The 20,444-nt window shown below is 47.2% G+C and overlaps 1 protein-coding gene across 8 annotated transcripts in view; it reads left to right on the forward strand.

The window, feature by feature from the left end:
• The window catches only part of CSPG5 (chondroitin sulfate proteoglycan 5), a 254,451-nt gene that overhangs the window by 9,644 nt on the left and 224,363 nt on the right, over window positions 1-20,444 (forward strand). For 7 of the 8 annotated variants that reach the window (XM_078662536.1, XM_078662539.1, XM_078662538.1 and 4 more), the window contains exon 2: window positions 10,009-11,644. In XM_078662536.1, the coding sequence (XP_078518662.1) occupies window positions 10,009-11,644 (1,636 nt within the window). The remainder of the gene's footprint in view (window positions 1-10,008; window positions 11,645-20,444) is intronic. The other variant, XM_078662537.1, reaches the window with a different exon arrangement.

The raw sequence follows: 20,444 nt of genomic DNA on the forward strand, positions 1-20,444 counted from the left end.
GCACCTGGGCTCCTCCCAAGATACCCTGCACCTGGGCTCCTCCCAGGATACCCTGCGCCTGGGTTCGTCCAAGGACACCCTGCACCGGGCTCCAACCAGGATACCCTGCACCTGGGCTCATCCAAGGATACCCTGCGCTTGGGTTCGTCCAAGGACACTCTGCACCGGGCTCCTCTCAGGGAGACCCTGAAGGCTGGGCCTCTCCCAGGATACCCTGCACCTGGGCTCCTCCCAGGATGCCCTGCGCATGCTCTCTTCCCAGGGACACCCCGAAGGCTGGGCTCCTCCCAAGATACCTTGCTCCTGGGCTCCTCCTGTGACACCCTGAAGGCTGGGCGCCTCCCAGGCATACCATGCGCATGGGTTTGTCCAGGGACACCCTGAATGCTGGGCTCCTCTTAGGCCTACCCTGTATCTGGATTTGTCCCACGATTTCCTGCACCTGGGTTAGTACCAGGATACCCTCCACCTGGGCTCGCCGCGGGACAGCCTGAATGCTAGGTTCCTCCCAGGATACCCTGTACCTGGGTTCGTCCCACGATACCCTGCACCTCGGCACCACCTAGGCACACCCTGATCGCTGGGCTCGTGCCAGGCAAACCCTACATCTGGGTTCATCCTAGGATACACTGCACCTGGGATGTCCCAGGTTACCCTGCACCTGGGCTCCTCCCAGGGACACCCGGAAGGCTGGGCTCCTCCCAGGGACACCCTTCAGACTCGGCTTCTACTTGGATATCGTGCTCCTGCACTCTTCCTTGGACAGCCTAGCTGTAACAGTGCTCCTCCACAGGTGCACTGCAGACTGGGCTGCTTCTATGGATGCATTACACCCTGGAACACACTGCACGCGGCCCCTGGCCTCCTCCTTAAATAACCTGCTACCCGAGCTCCGTCACAGATACACTGAATCCTAGGCTTCTCATTGGATACCCTTGCTTGCCTGCTGTGTGCTTCCGTACCTCCTCATGGGTATGGAACACTGTGTATATGTGACTACAATACTGCACCCTGCAGCCTCAGAACCGCTATGAATACTGTCGAGTTTGGGCTCCCCTGTGGCACACTCTACAGTCTTGTCTGCTTCCAGGGTTACCATGCAGCCTGAGCCCCCCCACAGGCCGAGCTCCTCGTTGGATAGCCAGAAGCTTGGGGTACTCCTGGGATACCTGCAGTCAGGGTTCCTTCCCTGGAATACCCTGCTGTCTGGCCCACTCCTTGGATTCTGTGCTGTCTGGGCCCCTCTTTAGAAAACATGCAGCCGGGCCTCTTCTACAGATGCCCTGATACTGAGCTCCTACACTGAAACCCTACAACATAGGGTCCTCCCAAGAAACACGCAAAGTCTGGGCTACTCCATGGTTTCCATGCAGCCTCTTCTGTTTTATACACCTTGCACTTACAGGTCCTCTCATGGCCACCAGTACAGTCTGGGTCTTAGCCTGAGAACACCATGCAGTGTGCTTTCCTCCCAGGTTTTCCCTGTAATGTATGTATGTATGTATTATGCACTTGTATAGCGCGAACTGCCACCCAGAGGGTGTCCTGGCGCTTTACACTCTACTGAACCATCTACACAGACACACTGTTTAGGCTGTTCTAGGAAAGAAATGAGTTTTCAGACTTTTCTTAAAGGATGGGAGATCCTCCAAGCTCCTCAAGGACAGAGGGAGGGAGTTCCAAAGCTTGGCAGCTGCGTAACCAAAGGACCGACCCCCCATCCGTAGCCTATGGATCCTTGGGACCTCTACCAGATGTAATGAAGAGGAGCGTAAAGGTCTCACTGGGTGGTACCAGGAAAAGAGGTTCTGTAACATGGCTGGACCTTGGTCACGTAGAGCCTTAAAGACCAGACATGATGATTTAAAGAGAATTCGCTGCTGGACTGGCAGCCAGTGAAGGTCTTTAAGTGCAAGGGAATAGGAAGCAGCGCGAGGCCTAGAAAGAGCTAGCTTTGCAGCCATGTTTTGGATGCGCTGCAGCTTATTAATCAAATTATCGGGTGCCCCCAGAAGCAGTGCATTACAATAATCTATCCTACTAAGGATAATGCCACGCCCCACCTCTGGTCTAGCCTGGAGTGGCAGCAGGGGAAGAATTTTCCGTAAGGTTCGAAGTAGCAGCATGCATATGGAAATGGTTTTCTGAGCTCTCCCATAGGGACCATGTATCTGTTTTCCTCCCAGGTTTTCCCTGTAATCTGGGCTCTCCCATAGGGACCGTGTGTCTGTTCTCCTCCCAGGTATTTTCTGTAATCTGGGCTCTTCCAAAGGGACCGTGTGTCTGTTCTCCCAGGTTTTCCCTGTAATCTCAGCTCTTTCATAGGGACCTTGTATCTCTACTCCCAGGTTTTCCCAGTAATCTGGGCTCTTCCATAGGGACCGTGTGTCTGTTCTTCCAGGTTTTCCCAGTAATCTGGGCTCTTCCATAGGGACCATGTGTCTGTTCTCCTCCCAGGTTTTCCCTATAATCTGGGCTCTCCCATAGGGACCATGTATCTATTCTCCTCCCAGGTTTTCCCTGTAAACTGGGCTCTTCCATTGAGACTGTGTGTCTGTTCTCCTCCCAGGTTTTCCCTGTAATCTGGGCTCTCCCATAGAGACTGTGTGTCTGTTCTCCTCCCAGGTTTTCCCTATAATCTGGGCTCTTCCATAGGGACCGTGTATCTATTCTCCTCCCAGGTTTTCCCTGTAAACTGGGCTCTTCCATTGGGACTGTGTGTCTGTTCTCCTCCCAGGTTTTCCCTGTAATCTGGGCTCTCCCATAGGGACCGTGAGTCTGTTCTCCTCCCAGGTTTTCCCAGTAATCTGGGCTCTTCCATAGGGACCATGTGTCTGTTCTCCTCCCAGGTTTTCCCTATAATCTGGGCTCTCCCATAGGGACCATGTATCTATTCTCCTCCCAGGTTTTCCCTGTAAACTGGGCTCTTCCATTGGGACTGTGTGTCTGTTCTCCTCCCAGGTTTTCCCAGTAATCTGGGCTCTCCCATAGGGACCGTGTATCTGGTCTCCTCCCAGGTTTTCCCTGTAATCTCAGCTCTTCCATCGGGGCCGTGTGTCTGTTCTCCTCACAGGTGTTCCCAGTAATCTGGGCTCTCCCATAGGGACCGTGTATCTGTTCTCCCAGGTTTTCCCAGTAATCTGGGCTCTTCCATAGGGGCCGTGTGTCTGTTCTCCTCACAGGTTTTCCCTGTAATCTGTGCTCTTCCATAGGGACCATGTGTCTGTTCTCCCAGGATTTCCCTGTAATCTGTGCTCTTCCATAGGGACCGTGTGTCTGTTCTCCTCCCAGGTTTTCCCTGTAATCTCAGCTCTTCCATAGGGACAGTGTGTCTGTTCTCCCAGGTTTTCCCAGTAATCGCGGCTCTTCCATAGGGACCGTGTGTCTTTTCTCCTCCCAGGTTTTCCCTGCAATCTCAGCTCTTCCATAGGGACCGTGTGTCTGTTCTCCCAGGTTTTCCCAGTAATCTGGGCTCTTCCATAGGGGCAGTGTGTCTGTACTCCTCACAGGTTTTACCTGTAATCTGTGCTCTTCCATAGGGACCGTGTGTCTGTTCTCCCAGGTTTTCCCAGTAATTGCAGCTCTTCCATAGGGACCATGTGTCTGTTCTCCTCCCTGGTTTTCCCTGTAATCTCAGCTCTTCCAGAGGGACAGTGTGTCTGTTCTCCCAGGTTTTCCCAGTAATCAAAGCTCTTCCAAAGGGACCGTGTGTCTGTTCTCCTTCAAGGTTTTCCCTGCAATCTCAGCTCTTCCATAGGGACCGTGTGTCTGTTATCCCAGGTTTTCCCTGTAATCTGTGCTCTTCCATAGGGACCGTGTGTCTGTTCTCCCAGGTTTTCCCAGTAATCGCGGCTCTTCCATAGGGACTGTGTGTCTGTTCTACTCCCAGGTTTTCCCTGTAATCTGGGCTCTTCCATAGGGGCCGTGTGTCTGTTCTCTCAGGTTTTCCCAGTAATCGGACTCCCCCAAAGGGACCGTGCGTCTCTTCTCCTCCCAGGTTTTCCCTGTAATCTGGGCGCTTCCATTGGGACTGTGTGTCTGTTCTCCTCCCAGGTTTTCCCTGTAATCTGTGCTCTTCTATAGGGACCGTGTATCTTTTCTCCTCCCAGGTTTCCCCTGTAATCTGGGCTCTTCCATTGGGACTGTGTGTCTGTTCTCCTCCCAGGTTTTCCCTGTAACCTGGGCGCTTCCATAGGGACCGTGTGTCTGTTCTCCCAGGTTTTCCCTGTAATATGGGCTCTTCCATTGGGACTGTGTGTCTGTTCTCCTCCCAGATTTCCCAATAATCTGGGCTCTCCCATAGGGACAGTGTGTCTGTTCTCCTCCCAGGTTTTCCCTGCAATCTCAGCTCTTCCATAGGGACCGTGTGTCTGTTCTCCCAGGTTTTCCCAGTAATCTGGGCTCTTCCATAGGGGCCGTGTGTCTGTACTCCTCACAGGTTTTCCCTGTAATCTGTGCTCTTCCATAGGGACCGTGTGTCTGTTCTCCCAGGTTTTCCCAGTAATTGCAGCTCTTCCATAGGGACCGTGTGTCTGTTCTCCTCCCAGGTTTTCCCTGTAATCTCAGCTCTTCCAGAGGGACAGTGTGTCTGTTCTCCCAGGTTTTCCCAGTAATCGCGGCTCTTCCAAAGGGACCGTGTGTCTGTTATCCCAGGTTTTCCCTGTAATCTGTGCTCTTCCATAGGGGCCGTGTGTCTGTTCTCCTCCCAGGTTTTCCCTGTAATCTGGGCGCTTCCATTGGGACTGTGTGTCTGTTCTCCCAGGTTTTCCCTGTAATCTGTGCTCTTCCATAGGGACCGGCTATCTTTCTCCTCCCAGGTTTCCCCTGTAATCTGGGCTCTTCCATTGGGACTGTGTGTCTGTTCTCCTCCCAGGTTTTCCCTGTAACCTGGGCTCTTCCATTGGGACTGTGTGTCTGTTCTCCTCCCAGATTTCTCAATAATCTGGGCTCTCCCATAGGGACAGTGTGTCTGTTCTCCTCCCAGGTTTTCCCTTGTAATCTGCGATATCCCATAGGGACTGTGTGTCTGTTCTCTCAGGTTTTCCCTGTAATCTGGGCTCTTCCATTGTGACTGTGTGTCTGTTCTCCTCCCAGGTTTTCCCTGTAATCTGGGCTCTTCCATAGGGATAGTGTCTCTGTCCTCTTCCCAGGGATAGCCTGCAGTTTTGGACTCTCCTCGGATGCTGTAGGCCTTGTTGTTTGGGTCCTGGGACAGTCAGTGGTTAATGGGTATCATTCAGTGCCACCATTCTCATTCTCTCCAAATGGACTCTGCCAGGGCACTGGGGTCGAGCAGCCAAGACTGGTTCCAGGAGGGGAGCGGGTAAGAAACTCTGTTTCAGCCTGGCACAGTAAATAACATTCAAGAACATCATTGTCCAGACAATGACTTTTTTAACAGATGAGGAAATGGTTCAGCTCAAAAAGATGATATACAAAAAATGGAAGGTGCTAGCACCTTCTGGGGCCACGACAGACCACAAATACTATTATAGCTTGTTAGCTCTAGGCGCTATATTTCTGCTATCATGGTCTCTAGAGTCTCTATGGTCAGTGTTGTACTGTGAGCCTCGGTTCGGGGAGAACTGGTTTTGGAAGATCTGGGATCTCTAGTTATTAGCAGGAGCTGAATTCTCACAGAACGGTCTGAAAGTTGGGGAAAACTGATGCAGGTCATCGGAATCCAACCTGGGTCTTGACCAAGTTTGTGTACCCTTCTGATTATAAGCACAGGTGACCCTACTAAATACAGGCCAGGGCAAGAAGACAAAGATTTGCCCTAAAAAATGTGAATTCCAGAAAGCCACCACAAAAAAAACAACTGAGACCCCATTCAGCGCAGACTCTTGTGCTCCCAGTGTTTTGGCTGATGTCCTGGAGCCGTATTAAAGAAACTAGGTGTAACAGTTGTTTTGCGTGCCCCTTTTTGCACCCAGGGCACTGTGGTATTAGAGAAGAGGCCATCGCTATTTGTGCCCCTTCTATAATATGGGTTGTGCCAGTGTGTGGCCTCATGCAAAAGATGAAACACTGTCCGAGTGTGCCCGGACCACATTACAGACGTGGGTGCAGAAGCAATGAAGCTGTCAGGAGGCACACTGACGGTGCACCACAGTGAGGTGGTGCCCCACATTCACCCCTATGGAGGGGGCGATGGGGTTACAGCCATTTTGGCAGGTGCATTTTCGCATTGTACCTACTAGCCGTGAGGGGGGGGGGTCCCCTCTCCAAGCAGAGGCTGGTCAGCCTCCAGTGAAAGACACAGCTGGGGTTTCAAACTACAGCTCTGTCTTTCACTAATGCATCGCCCTCAGCACAGGCGTGAACTGTTGAGCGTTTGCGCCTGCACTGAGGACAGTGCATCCCTTTGTGTAACTGGGTGTACACTGCCCTGGCCTGCACCAGGTGTATTAGGATAGACATTGTGCCCAATGCATATTGTGGTCCCTTGTATCTGTTTACAGGCATAGTCCAATATATTTAGCTGCTGGTGTCCAACTACTCATTATAAAAAACAAGGGAACCCAAAAGTCGCAATTAGTCTGGGACCTTTGGGGGTATATCGTATTACAAAAAACAATGGTCCCAAACGTTAGAGACAATAAGGCAATCCAGATAAATATAGACCAAAATTGGAATCTATATTTTACTGTCCAGCCGGACAGACTTTTTAATAGCATAAATAGTAATATATATTGTTGTAAAAGTTGCGTTGTAAAGGATGTTCCCAGTCCTTCAGAGGCCTGTACCTTGGAAAGCCGCCGTGGGCAGTGCATTTACGGAAGACACTGGTAGAACCAGTGTCAATCTGGACCTGGTTCCTTGGGGCTAGGCCTGGCCTTGACGGGATCTTCTAGCCCTTATGTTCTTTGAACCCTGAGGCTAGAAGGATCATTACAATGATTCCAGAGTCTGGATCACAATGGGAGCGCACACCAGGTCTGCTAAGAGCAGCTGCCCCTGGATCCACCAGGGGAAGAAGGGATCATTTGCAGGCACTCGATGGCTGGGCGCAGGATGGAATGCGGAGAGTGCAGGCTCGTCTTTCTCGATGGCAAACGCTAAGAGAGCTGGTCTTTAGAGGAGGTTATGTTCTTCTGGCCTCCTCTAGGCCAGCCGGGCTGTGGCAACCTCAGCTTCAGGGCCTTCTCGCCCTCAAGCAGCTGGGCATGCTCCTTCCAGAGATCAAGTTGCTCCCCCTTGCGTCCAGTCCAGCTGCTTGGGACCGTGTGCTGTCTGCCCTTGTCTTGGAGCCCTCTATGTCCTTGCAAGCTCTGTCCAGCCCTGCCCTTTACAGATGCTGTGTGACCACCATCTTTAGTCCTGGCAGGCAGGCAGGTCTGTGTTCAGCTTCCTGAAGAGTGTCTTGATTTAGACACTTGTACCCCCAACTTTGCCTAGGGGCGGGGCTTCTAAATTGTAAATACTACAGTTGTCTTGATCAAGGGAGGGGGTCCAAGGGAGTCTGGTCAACCAAATATAGCCAATTAATGATTTTTTCCATGTATTTTTCATGTTACTGATAAGGAATATTGCTTCTTCCTTACTCAAGAGTCCTGAATCCTTCCAGTTCACAAGCTCATCCAAATACATTTCAGTTGTGTTTTAATGGGCTCTCTTTTACCTTTGTATAACACTCTTAGTTGTTCAACTGTCGATACGTCTCCTTCATATATCCTGCTTTGGACTGAATAACAAAATGTCCGCCTTTATCGACCTGTTTTATTATTATATTCGCAAATTTTCTCAATTCTTCAAGCTTTGTGGTGGAATTCACCATCATGCCAACAATATATCCTCTCCCCAAGGTGCATTATAAATAAAATAAAATAAAATAAAATAAATAAGATTGCAAAGGCGCCACCAGGGAGACCCTTAGTTTCTAGCATTGGGTCCCTCTTTGAGAAAACATCCCAATTTCTATATTTATTTTCGGCATCGACAGTAAGGCAACTAAAATAATTTTTACAGGATACTAAAGATATTTTATGCCATTTACAGACCATCCCCTGGCAGAAAGGATACCAAAGGATTACCACGGAAGTCACCTCTCGGTCTCTATATCCGTTTTCATCATGAACTTGGGTTAAATGCACGCAAATACTTTTTGAGAAAAGAAAACTTTGCTAAAATGGATCATGTGTACATCATGTTCATTGAAATGGTCAAGATAAAATTGAATAATGGCTATTTTATCTTTGGTAATGGGGTGTCTCAGCAAATGCCACAATATGTTCTCGTAAAAAATATGAAGTTAAAGAAATGTGAGAATTAATGAGTTAGAGCTTCTCCGGGAGGCGGGCCACAGCATCAAGAGCTAAGCACCAGAGCCTAATCCTAAACATGTATTGCTACAGTGCAAAGGTCTAATCACTTTTTAGTACTATAGAGGAGGGGCTTCTGAAGCATCATACACTTGATCTGCACTGCGCACACTATGGGTCTAGGCAATGAGACTGTAGTCAGGTTGTGATTAACTGCTTGTTTTTGTAGCTAAAGCTGGTAAAAGAGGGGCTTTGTATAAAGCTCATAGGCAGGTGCCCATTGGTTAGAGAGGGGAGAGGCAGAACAACCTCTTGTGAATCACAGCCCCCCCCCATACACACACAAACAACAAACACAATAAACTGCATTTCAGACTCCACACATCTGCATGCATAGGATGTATATAATTGCACAAAGCAGCAGCAGTGATGAAAATAATTTGCTTCAAAAATCCACACAGAAAAATGTGTAAGTCTTCCATTTTAAAAAAATGTGCAGGGAATCAAAGGTGTACTGCAAAGTTATTTAGTGAACATTGTACTGTAAGAAGAGGGTGACATTGAATGACATTTAAATAAAGAATTCGATTAAATGATGGCGAAATCCTCCCTCTAAGGGGCATAGCTCTCATTAGTGCAGCATGTGCAGTTACACTGGGACCAACCCTGCAACCAATTAAGTCTGAGTGCTACTACCCAACTGCGAGGATCAGCTGACCTATTTCATACCTCGCAGTAAAGCCACTGGCAATGCTTCCTCAGAAAAGGGATCCCAAAACCTAAAAAAAAATGCAGAAGTGTCCAGCTCCCCCCACACCTAAATAACAAAAAAAGAGGGCCCAGTCTCAAACCCGGAAGCGTTGCCCCATCTCCCTACCTCTTCAGTGATAGTGATTTTGCTCAAAGCCCTTTTGTGTGATTGGCTTCTGACATCACTGGCAAAATCAGAGGCCGTAATTACAAGCATTACACAACAGCCTGCTGCATTACCAATATTAGAGCGCGCGACTGATTGTAATTTACTGATTGCACGAGGCGTCTCCTGCTCTAACGGCTGTCAGCCTTGTTCAAATCTGTCATGGCAGCGAGCGTGGCTTCAGGTTTGAGCCTCGCGGCTTCCGTCGGGATGCATAAATGATCTCAAATGGGGGCACACTGACCTGGCCTGAAGTGTCTTCTTGCTGGACAATCTAGAGAGTGCTAATGGCGCCAAAAGATGTCAGAAAGTGTTATATTAATATAGTGCCTGCATTTCTTTGGATAAAACAGAGATGGACAACAGCTTCCTGCACTTCAGGGCATGGGAACTAATTCATGATTACCTGCAGAGGCTTAACTGAGTAGGAATGATTATCGGTAATATATGTCACAGGATAAGATAAATGGAAGCGTTTTAACTAAGTGGGCATCAGGGCATGGAGCTTAGAAAACAACTGCGTCTACCCTGGCAACACAATCTATGAGGCATGGTTGCAGGGAAAAATGTCAAGGTTTGGGTATGTGTTATGTTACATTTTTATATTATGTTACCTGTATTTCTGAAGGAACCTTTCTACATCCCAAAGGGGTCCCTTGGCACTAACCAACTAATTATCCACAAACATGGATAAATACGTCTAAAAAAAATCAGAAGAAATAATAAAACAACAAAAAACATTGTATGTATTTAAAGATGTTGATTTTTCAAAAATGAAGTCTCGAGCACTCTGTTAACTTTATTCTCTTCTCTGCCCCTTCTATTCAGCAGCGCCCGAATGGAAGTCACAGCCCGCCGATGTCACGGATGCCAATGATGCCAGGTGGGAGGGACATGTCTGGTTGAGTGAATTGGGTACGGAGGCCCCACAGAGCGCCGAGGCCTTCCAGGGAAGCCTTCTGTCCAAGAGCCTTTCTGACCCGGAACCCGGACAGGATGGGGCACAAGAGGCCGGAAATAGGTCCGTGGCCCAAGGACTGGGGAAGTCTGCCCCCGGGGGCGCGGAGCTGCAGCCAGGGGCACCCGCTGACCTTTCTGCGCCTGGCACGGATGCCACCCGCAGTGCCAAGAGCTCCCCCCTCGAAGGGAGCACCCCAGGGTACTATTCTGCTGAGATGCAGAAGGACAGCAGTGAGCCGCCCATCTGCTCGTCGTGCACCGGAGACGGAACCGTGTCTGCGGCGAACCAACAGACTCAGGGGGGGCTGGAAGGTTTGAGAAGTGTAACTACCCCCCCATGGGCCTTTGTCCCAGCTTTAAGCAACTCCAAGAAAGTGGCAAGGGACGCCGAGGACTCCGAGGAGGCCGGCAGCGGAGGCCCCTATGCCAGCCTGCCAGAAAGTGTCCTCACTTACCCAGACCACCCTGGGGTGGAGCAGGATTTGGGGGGCGCCAGTGAAGGCACTACCTCTCCCACATACCAGAGTGCCAACCCTGGGGACAAAGGGCCGGAGACGGCACAGGTGGGGGTAGGCATCAGTCCAGATTCTGCAGAGACTGACCTGCTGCTCGGGGTCTACAGAGATGGCGACCTTTCACCTCCAACCCCAAGTGGTAAATCTCCAGGAGAAAGTATCCAAACAGCTCCAGAAACAGACGTTGACTTTGATTCTAAGGAAGCAGAACAGCCTCCAGACTTGTGGGCAGAGACCACCATGAAGTCAAGGGGGCAAGGGGCTAAGGCGAACATGGATCTTGGCTTTCTCGACAAAGAAGAGCCTTTGGCGACAACATCTCCTCCGAAGACACTCAAATCCCCAGAACCTCCATCTGACCAGCCTGCTCCTGACATAATCGACATCGATTATTATGACCTCTTTGACATAGACGGCCAAGGTGGGCCGGACGACTTCCGTAGACCTCCTATCCCAGGTGTTGACTCCACCAAGAAGTTGCACGATAGGAAGCCCTCCTGGTCCCTGTCGGAGCTGTACGATGACTTCACGCCTTTTGATGAATCCGACTTCTACCCAACCACATCGTTCTATGCTGATGGCGATGAAGAAGGTGCCAACCAGGATGAGGACGATGAAGATGACATTGAGGAGGGAGATGATGGCGAAGAAGAGGAAGCCACAGCTCGGGGACTAGAGGATGAGAACAGTGCCAAACCATTGACATTTACTCCTAAGATGCCAACTATGACAAAGGACGAGAAACCCACAGACAGGCAGCAAGTGCCACAGCACACGTTCATCTTGTCCGGGGTGGATGTGAACCCCAAATCACTGCCCGATACAAGCAAGGACCTGACCCAGATGATAGCTGGCGACAATGGCACAGAGTGCAGGACGGGCTACGTGAGGTTCAACAATTCGTGCAAATCTGTCTGTGATATGTTCCCTATGTACTGCTACAACAGCGGCCAGTGCTACCTGGTAGAGAACATCGGAGCATTCTGCAGGTGAGTGACATACTCAAGAGGGCCTGTATTTCGGGATCTCTAGCGATACATGTTCATTGTACATGTGTAAAAAGACCCTCACACTTACCAGTCCAATTCCCCATATAATTCACAATCAGTGTGTGTGTGTGTGTTTGTACATGCACTCTTACTTATGATACCTATAGTGTAGGATCTTCTATCAATGGCTGTTCATGATACATATCTGTAGAGCTAAGAGGCTGTGTAATTCCGATTTTCTGCTATCTCTTCCTTATTTTTCTTAAATGCCAAATGTGGGGGCACCAAGAAGGGATTCAGTTCAGAGTCATGTATGTTTTTATAATGCTCGCCATTTACTATAATATTGACCATTCACATAGTTAACATTACAAACAACATTATCTCTTGAAACCTTCATGGCCACAAAAGTGCATTCAGGAAGTGTTAAATATCTTTAAAAAAAAGTGTTATGTTTAAAATAATGAATTTTAATAATTGTCACTCAACGGGGTAATGCAATCCAACACATACAAATGTAAAGAAACTAGGAACTTTTTCAGATTTTAAAGAGTAATATTTGTTTTAATGCCCCCCCACCCCCGATTCATTTGTTTCTGTCTTTGGAAAGAATTTAAGAAAGCTTGATTGTAATTTTCTTTCAAGATCAAATCAAGATTATTTAGATTTGTTCTCGCGGGGCCCATAGGCCGGTGCCTACTTTTCCTATTTAGTAATCCGGAACTGGACTCAACTCTAGCTTGCATGGAGATGATTTACGGGCAGCAGTTGGCCATTCTTTTGCTAACATCAGCACTCCCCTGGTTAAACTTGGTCTTCATGGAGGCTGTAGAAGGACAAAGCGTAAATAGAGGTTTGACGTCCTCTGTCCTTCCTCCATGCTGCACTTCTAACCAGAGGGAGCAAGTAGTGAGCTGTTGAGTGGTGTAGAGTCAAAGTGTGTATGGTGGAAATTCCGCTACATCTGGCATTTAATGAACTATTGTCCATGCTGGCCTGCCATTGCTAGTAAGTAAGTAAGTAAATTTTTATTTGCACAATTATTTAAAATCGTTGCAATATACACACTCTGGGATAACCGTTAAGGATTAAAAGTTTTAAAAAGGAAAGAAATATAAAAATCAATTGGAAACAAAGAATTTACAAAATAAATTAAAAGAAGCTCAATAATGTCACTGGGGAGAAGGGAATTCAAGCTTTAACAAAGGACAAATTCGGAGAATTGATTTCTGTAATAAATTTAACAAAACGTGCCGCCAACTGCTGTAAGTCTCCCCTCATGCATGCGTCAACTGCTTCATGGCAAGTCCTGATTTTAAGAAGGAGCCAGATTGGACGCAGCCAGAAGTTTCTTTGGGCTCAGAGTTTTTGGCAAATGCACAAGACATGGATAAGATTTTCCTCATCATGTTTGCAAAAGCGGCATTGGGAGGATGCTTCTTTCCTGTATCCTTGGCCAAAGTTGTATGCCATCAGCGGGATTAAACCGAAGCGGAATCTCATTAATTGGAGTTTTATATGGACTTTCACAGAAGAAGCAAGGTAGGACGGAAGGGTTTTCGGAGTGTATAATTTGGAGGCCCAAGAGCCATGAAAGAGCTGGTTGACCCGTTGCTCATCAAGGTCGTTTGATAGAATTTTTGCTTGCTTAGATAATAGTTTTATTTTCGCCTCGATGGGCAACGGGGATAGCCATATGTCCTTTGCTTTGAGGGATTCGAGGCATGACATCAAATATTTATTCCACGATGTTTTTGGGTTGCTGAAGAGTAACAATAAGCAACTCTTTAGGGTGTGAGGGCTGGCTTGTTTAGTTTTTAAGCAATAGCTGATGTAACGTGCACTCATAATCCATCTCTGAGAGGATAGCGAGAATTCTTTTCTAATTTGGGCATTGGCGGTTGAATTAGTTAGTCGGAAAACCCTGCGATAGCAAGACGATTGCGCTCTGTCCAGCCAAATATTCATTTTATCCTTGAAGATTATTGCGCCAAAGGAGATTGTGGGGAGTAGTTTTGCAGTGATCAATTTTATTAATGGTGCTAAATCCTGGGAGTGCAAAGTACTTTTCGTTCTTATGAACGCCCCTTCTAGGCTACGAGCGACAGCCTGCATTTCGGTTATGTGCGCAGTGGATCTCCCTTTATGATCGATCCACACGCCCAGGTATTTATAAGCAGTGACAGTTTCCAGTCTCTTCCCTTCAATAAACCACGTGTTCTTTTTAGTTTTTCCAGAGGATATTATCATTTCTTTGATTTGTTTTGGTGACATTTATTTCGAGCATGTTCATATTGCAGTACTGAGCGAGGGAATCAAACAGTCTTTGGAGGCCTACCTGGGTTTGATCTAGCAGGATGGTGTCATCCGCGTATTGCGGAGTTTGAATCTTTCTTGATTCTATTCCAGGAGGGAAAGCACGAGTGCGTGACAACCATTCGGGGAGGTCTGCGAGATACAGGTTAAAAAGCATTGGTGCAAGGGTGCACCCTTGTTTTAAACCTCTGGTGGTATAGATTTTGTTAGAGGTGGACCATCTCGATGTGACTCTCACTTTAACCCAGGTGTCGGTGTGTAAGGTAATTAGTGCTTTCAGTAGCGACTGCGGGATGCCCCATCTTGTGTGTATTTCCCATAATTTTGGCCGGCTTATGCTATCAAAGGCTTTACGAAAATCGATGAATCCAAGGTATAACGATTTACCTTTTGCAGCTAAGGTGGTTTCCATCAGGTGGGCAATACTAATCAAGTTGTCTTCGATGTGCACCCCTTTTGAAAGCGGTTTGGGTGAAGGGGACTAGTTTGTTAGTTTCCGCCCACTTAGTGAGTGCAGTTAAGAGAATGCTAGCGTATGCCTTCCCGCCCACATCTAGGAGGGCTATCATACGGTAGTTATCGGGATTAGAGCGCAAGCCTTTCTTATGGAAGGGGACGAGAAGTGATTGCTAATTCATTTTATGGCTCTCCCATTGCTGGTTTGATACTACTGATGAATTTTATGATCCTCCCATTTCTGGCTTGACGTTACCAATTAATTTTCTTTTTGTCCTTGTCTATTTATATTTATGATTATGTGGGGTTGCAGTATATTGCCAGAGTTCAATTTCCTTATGCTGTAATTGTTCCAGTCTTGAAATAAGATAAATTACTTTTTAAACCTTAGCCTAGAATGTATTTTGCCATCCACAAATTGTTGAGAAGTGATAATTAGTTAATTCTGCAAAGTGTCGTGAGCCTCCCTAGAGTGGAATAATATATACTGTAGGGACTGATGGTGACACAAGATGAAACTTCAAGCATTTCCATAGTGATCCATATTTAGACGCTGCAATTGACTATTCACACTTGGCTACTAGGACTGCTTTAAGATAGCTTCAACGTGGGGCAGCTTTACTGCTTAATTTATACAAATATGCATGCAGAGTCCGAAGGGTTTTCCATAAAAGTTCACAACATGGGTTTTCAAATGACAAGTTTGCCAAAAACTATGGCTTCTTAGACTTGATTCCACCTAGCGTCTCTTTCTTCCACCTCTCTCCATTGTCTTCCTCTATCTCACTCTAGTAGGTTAGTTTTCAACCCTGCTTTCTTGCTTTATCACTCTTTTCATATCATTTTCTTCCTCTTCCATTCACCCTTTCTTCCGCTCTCTTTTGCTTTGGATAAAAGTCTGATGATAGAAAGTTAGTCTTGGTTCCTAAAAATGAGTGCTGGTGCCCACCATCTGCAACTACTCGCAACGATTAATCACTTGGCTACTTTTTGTAACTTCTGAGCAGGAGTGCTTAATTTGTAAAAAAAAAAAAAAAGATAAGTGCCAGGGCTCTGGTCAGGAGGTCACTGCAGCTTGCACCACACATTGCCCCTGCCAATGCTGCCAGTGACAGTAATAATACAACTACTAATCATCACACTCCTACAAGTGTGTCAATTCGAACTATTCCAGGTCTCCGACGCTATAAGAATGGCTTGGGCAACCGGTACTAGTAATTTTTTAACCTAGTTTGAATTAATGCACAGCTGTTGTTGTCCTGTTCTCTAAATTAGACAGGTAGCGCCACCATGTGTCAGACTGTAATAAGTGCCAGTGTAGACAATTAGGTGGCGGTGCTCGGCTCCAGAAACCACCAGCTCAAACCAAGCACTGCCGAGCAGACTACTGGATTTAGTCTGCACAAGATAGCTTCATCACTTCTAACCTTTAACAGGTCTTCAGATTTCTTTATGAATTGATTTACCCCAGATTTCTTTATTAATTGATTTACCCCTTTAAAGGACACAGTAGTCACCAATTCACATTACAAATTGAATTGTTAAACACTGCAGTAGATCAAATATAACAAATCTGTAAAATTCTTTAGCATACTGTGGCATTTGCTGGCTTTTTCAAAACACTGCTACAGTTTGTTTGATTCTCCTCGATAGCTCACAGCTTTCGTCTATGCCCACGTCTCTTAGAGATTTGGCCCTGATAGGTGTGGATTGGAGCGACTGAGTTCTGGCTTTCCTACTTTCCATCTGGACTTAGCTTTTTCTTGAATCATTTCTTCTTTGATTTTGATTACTTCTCCTGCTGCATCTTGAGCTTTTTTTATTCTGGGTTTCCTTTCTCCTCTGTTGATAATTGGAAATTGTGAAATTGAATTTGTGGGTTGTGAGACCTAATGAATTTGGGCGTTTTTCTCTGGGATGGTATTCTCACCTGATCCAAACATATGATTTGGGGCTTATACACACAGTCTTTTTATTCATAGTGTCTGATTCATGGATTTTGGTGCCACAGACTGGTTCTGAATATGCTCCTTGTCAGAACTGGTTCAGGGTCTTGGGGTACTCATGAGCTACTTTGCCTTATGAGATGGTTGGGTGGGTTTACCATGATTATCATGGCGCTTCCCAGCGGGGACACTGATAACTGCACATCAAGTACACCCAATCAGATCTTCACCTTCATAGCTAGGCGAGCGGTCAAATTCTTACTCTGGGAGGTAGAGAGGTTCAACAATTCACAATATTATTAAAAACGGATGGTCCAGTGAGGGCTCTTCCTTTAACAAGAGAAGATGCTTTGGCCTACCAATACGCAAAACAACAGAAAGAGATCCTGAGGAATGCGAAGGTCCAACCGCTATGGTAATTCTAATAACTATGTTCAAAATCTAATGAGCATGGTAAACCTAGACAGGTGCTTGCTCAACGAGACTTAGTGAGTGGATTCCTTTCTAGTCAGTAGTCCAGTGGTTAATTACTGAGTACTTCTATGGTTGCACTGTTTACTGAAATACTCTAGTGTAAATTTAGTGGTTCCTCAATCCAGTGCATGTGCTTGTCCGGAACATGTTGATCCAGGTGTGAAGCAGCAGAGCTTCAGTTCTGGAGCTTCTGTCATTGTTTGAGGTTGTGGTGCCGCAGATGAGCGTCACGGTTCTTGCTCTCTGCATCTCAGGCCCAAGCAAACCTCCAACTTAAACACGACCTGTGGTCATCCACAGATCCTTGAAGAAAGGTAAGATGGGGGTTCAAGGGGGACTACAGATGTTCTTTAAGCCGGCACTGTAGGAGTCTGGGTGCACATCGAATGGGTCAAGGAGTCAGTCACATGTCACACTTGTTTGCTCCAGGGGTACAGTTTAGCCCACAGTAACAAATGAGGGATTACGGTTTACTTTTCATTGGTGCACCACCTTGGGGGCATATTGGGACACAGGCCGTTAAGAAGTGTATACGTGCAATCAGGGCTTTTCGCAACCCATGGCAACAACCTCACTGAACTCTCCCAGGCAAGGGAGGAGGGCCCATGAAACCTCAGGGCCCAGCGGGAAGTGACCGGGGACATACACCAAGCAGCAGGGGCTCACCACAGCCTTCTTGCACCTACACTCTCCCTCTTCCCTTGAGGTGCAGCTCTCATTTCAGATGTTAGGCTCAGCCCACTCCTCTAGACAGCTTGTCCACCAGGTTGGTGTTCAGGGTCTTCTTCTCTGGGCAGACTCCTCTTAAAGGAACACGTTCAGCAATCCTAACTCAGCAGGCAAGGCAGTTTCACAGCACTTCCAGCAGAGCTTTACAAATTTCTTCAGGTAGGATTTCCCTTCTCATCACTGGGAAGCTGGCTACCAAAGACATCAGCCCTAGATCGCAGAAGATTCTTAAAAACCCTGTGGGATGTCACTTACATTGGTCAATGAGAATTCCTGAAACCCTGTACTGGGAGTTCAATCCATCTATACTAGTCTTGCAAATTGAGTTTGTATATTGCATGGGAATAGCCCTGGCACTGGACCAAGGTAGTTTCCCCACTTTTTTTTTATCTATTCTCAGACAGGTCAGCCACACTCTATCTTCAGGTGATGGCAGTCAAATGGGTGCAAGGCTGGGAATCTCTACTTGGCGCATAATGGCTCTGGCACAACAGGAAAGAAGCCCTCGCACCTATCCATGAAACAAATTTGCAGGCCCTGTCAAAAAGGCTAAACCAGCACGTCTAAGGGGCCTGTGTTTTCATATTTCCCCCCAGTCTCTACCACTCTGTTGGGGATAGCATTGGAAAAGACAAAAGGGTAACGTATATCAAAAGTCTGTCTCTGCAGAGTTAGTGACGACTGCCTCCATGCCTCCCACACCTCGAAGTTTGACTCTTCCAACACTGTTAGGAGTGCAAGCAGCACACAATGCTAATAGGGCAATCTACCCCCAACACCTCTTTTGTACACCACTTTTTTAGTGGAAATCCAACATGGATTCCACTGAACTCATAATCTATCATAACCTACACTTTCCCGTTACATCCGACCATGCATGCCAGTTCTATATACATGTGTCTTTTCTATGACGCTACAATGTAGTGAAGGACCTGGTTACGTAAGACTGTGAAGAACTTTTGAACCAGAAAAGCCAGTAGGACACTTGCCCTTCCACAGGCTATAGATAAAAAAAGGCCTGGGCTACATGGACCCCAGAGAGTCTTTGCTATATGTCCTGTTACCCTCATTTCAGGAACATAGCTTAGAGCAGACATCACCCCTTTCAGTGCCTTTAAGTGGTTGGGTCTATGTGGGGCTTAATTTGAAGAAAAAAAAGTGCTGGGTTCAGAGTTTTTCTCAGGAGCCGGCTGTGGTGCAAGGGTTGTCTACTACCAAAGCTGCCTAACCATGGTATTCGTGAAAACTGGGGCTGTCTAATAACATGGCAACCTAATGTTGATTCCACCACATGCTTTTTTCCTTCCACCTCCCTGCACTTCTTGTCTCGTGTCCGCACTGTTCCAGGTCCTTTTCCATCAATGCCTTTTATTTTGTCCTTGTTTTCCTGTACTTTGTTCTCCCTCTTTTCTTCTTTTTTGCCTTATGTGTGTAGGTAGCTCTGGGTCAAAGTCTGATTATGAAAAATAAATTGAAGTCCCCAAAAACGAGTGCTGCTGACCCCCACCATCAATCACTAGCTCAAATGAAGCACTAGTTCTAAGATACAAGTGTAAGTTGCTATGTTAGATGTAGGTGCGCGTAACCCCTGAAACGCAGGACCTGCTCGCCCGTCCCTCCTTCTTTCCTTCTCGTTTTTGCCCCCTTTCTTCCATTCTCCTTTCCGCCTTTATATTATGTTTCTTTCTTCTCTTCATTATTTCCGTTCCTCTCTGGTTTCGCTCTCGCTCATAAACCAGATGTTTGCCTCCTGCGCACGTGATCCCAAGATGGCCGCCCGAGGGGTGAGGGGAGAGCACACACTGGAAGGAGCGCTGTCTGCAGACCTTATTTCGGTTTTTGGAAAACTGGAGCGAGATCTCTTTTCTCATCGGAAACACAAAGCCGCGTGCTGGCCTCGAGCCACGTCACTCTGCAGTGATGGGGAAAACAGGCCCATCATTGTTCGCCCTGTGCAGCGAGGGGAAGTTTCTGCACACCTCCAAAGGGAACGAAGGCCTGTGTCTGGGCCAGGGCCCGCAGCCTTCGCGAGTATTACACTGAAAGCAAGCACTGACAAAGGCAATAGGACCGGCTTTGAGTTAGAAACGTGTAAACTGATCGCAAATTCCCCTCTCAACTTTTCAGATGTGGAAAATATCATGAAGTTGTTAACCGTTTATTCCCGCCAATTTGGCACAAAAAAATTAATAATAAGTAAACCTTTTGGCAGATCCGTTTTAGTGAGTGGTTTATCCACTAAGATCAGTTTTCATTGAAACATTCTGCTAGAAGCAGAGGGAGCAAAATATTGACTCTACAGCAGAGGCCTTCAAACTTTTGTAGGCTGAGCCCCCCAGCGTATTTGTTTTAAATGTCGGGCCCCCCGCCACCTGACACAAATTTCTGGAATCGTACACCACATAACCAACCGCCACCTTCATATCCCGGGCCATATCCGGCAAATAATGTCCAACACAATAAGTGTGTTAGGCTAACTGCAGGTTTGTGAATGGGTGCGGTTGAATGACAGAGGCTTATTACACAGCTCAAAACTCAATCTTCCAGCAGGTACATTAGTCACCAGACCCTGGTGAACCACACCTGAATATGTGATGCCGCTTTTAATGTTGTCTAAAGAATGCAGGATATACACAGAACTTTGCAGTGCCGGACCCCAGTAACAAACCCGCCCCCACCTTTCCAGCCTCTCAGAGAAACGCCTGATACTCGGTGCGGCCAGTCCGCCTTGCTACTACCACCCTCCAATGGTGCCCCTCATCTTCGTATAGAACGTCCCTCATGTGTATTTGATTTATTTTATAGTGCTACTCATCCCAAGTATGTACGGCAGGGAGTTGAAGTACTTTACATCACACACATTATATAAAGACAATGAC

The sequence above is a fragment of the Lissotriton helveticus genome, chromosome 10 (assembly GCF_964261635.1).
Source record: "Lissotriton helveticus chromosome 10, aLisHel1.1, whole genome shotgun sequence".
Lineage (NCBI taxonomy): Eukaryota > Metazoa > Chordata > Amphibia > Caudata > Salamandridae > Lissotriton > Lissotriton helveticus.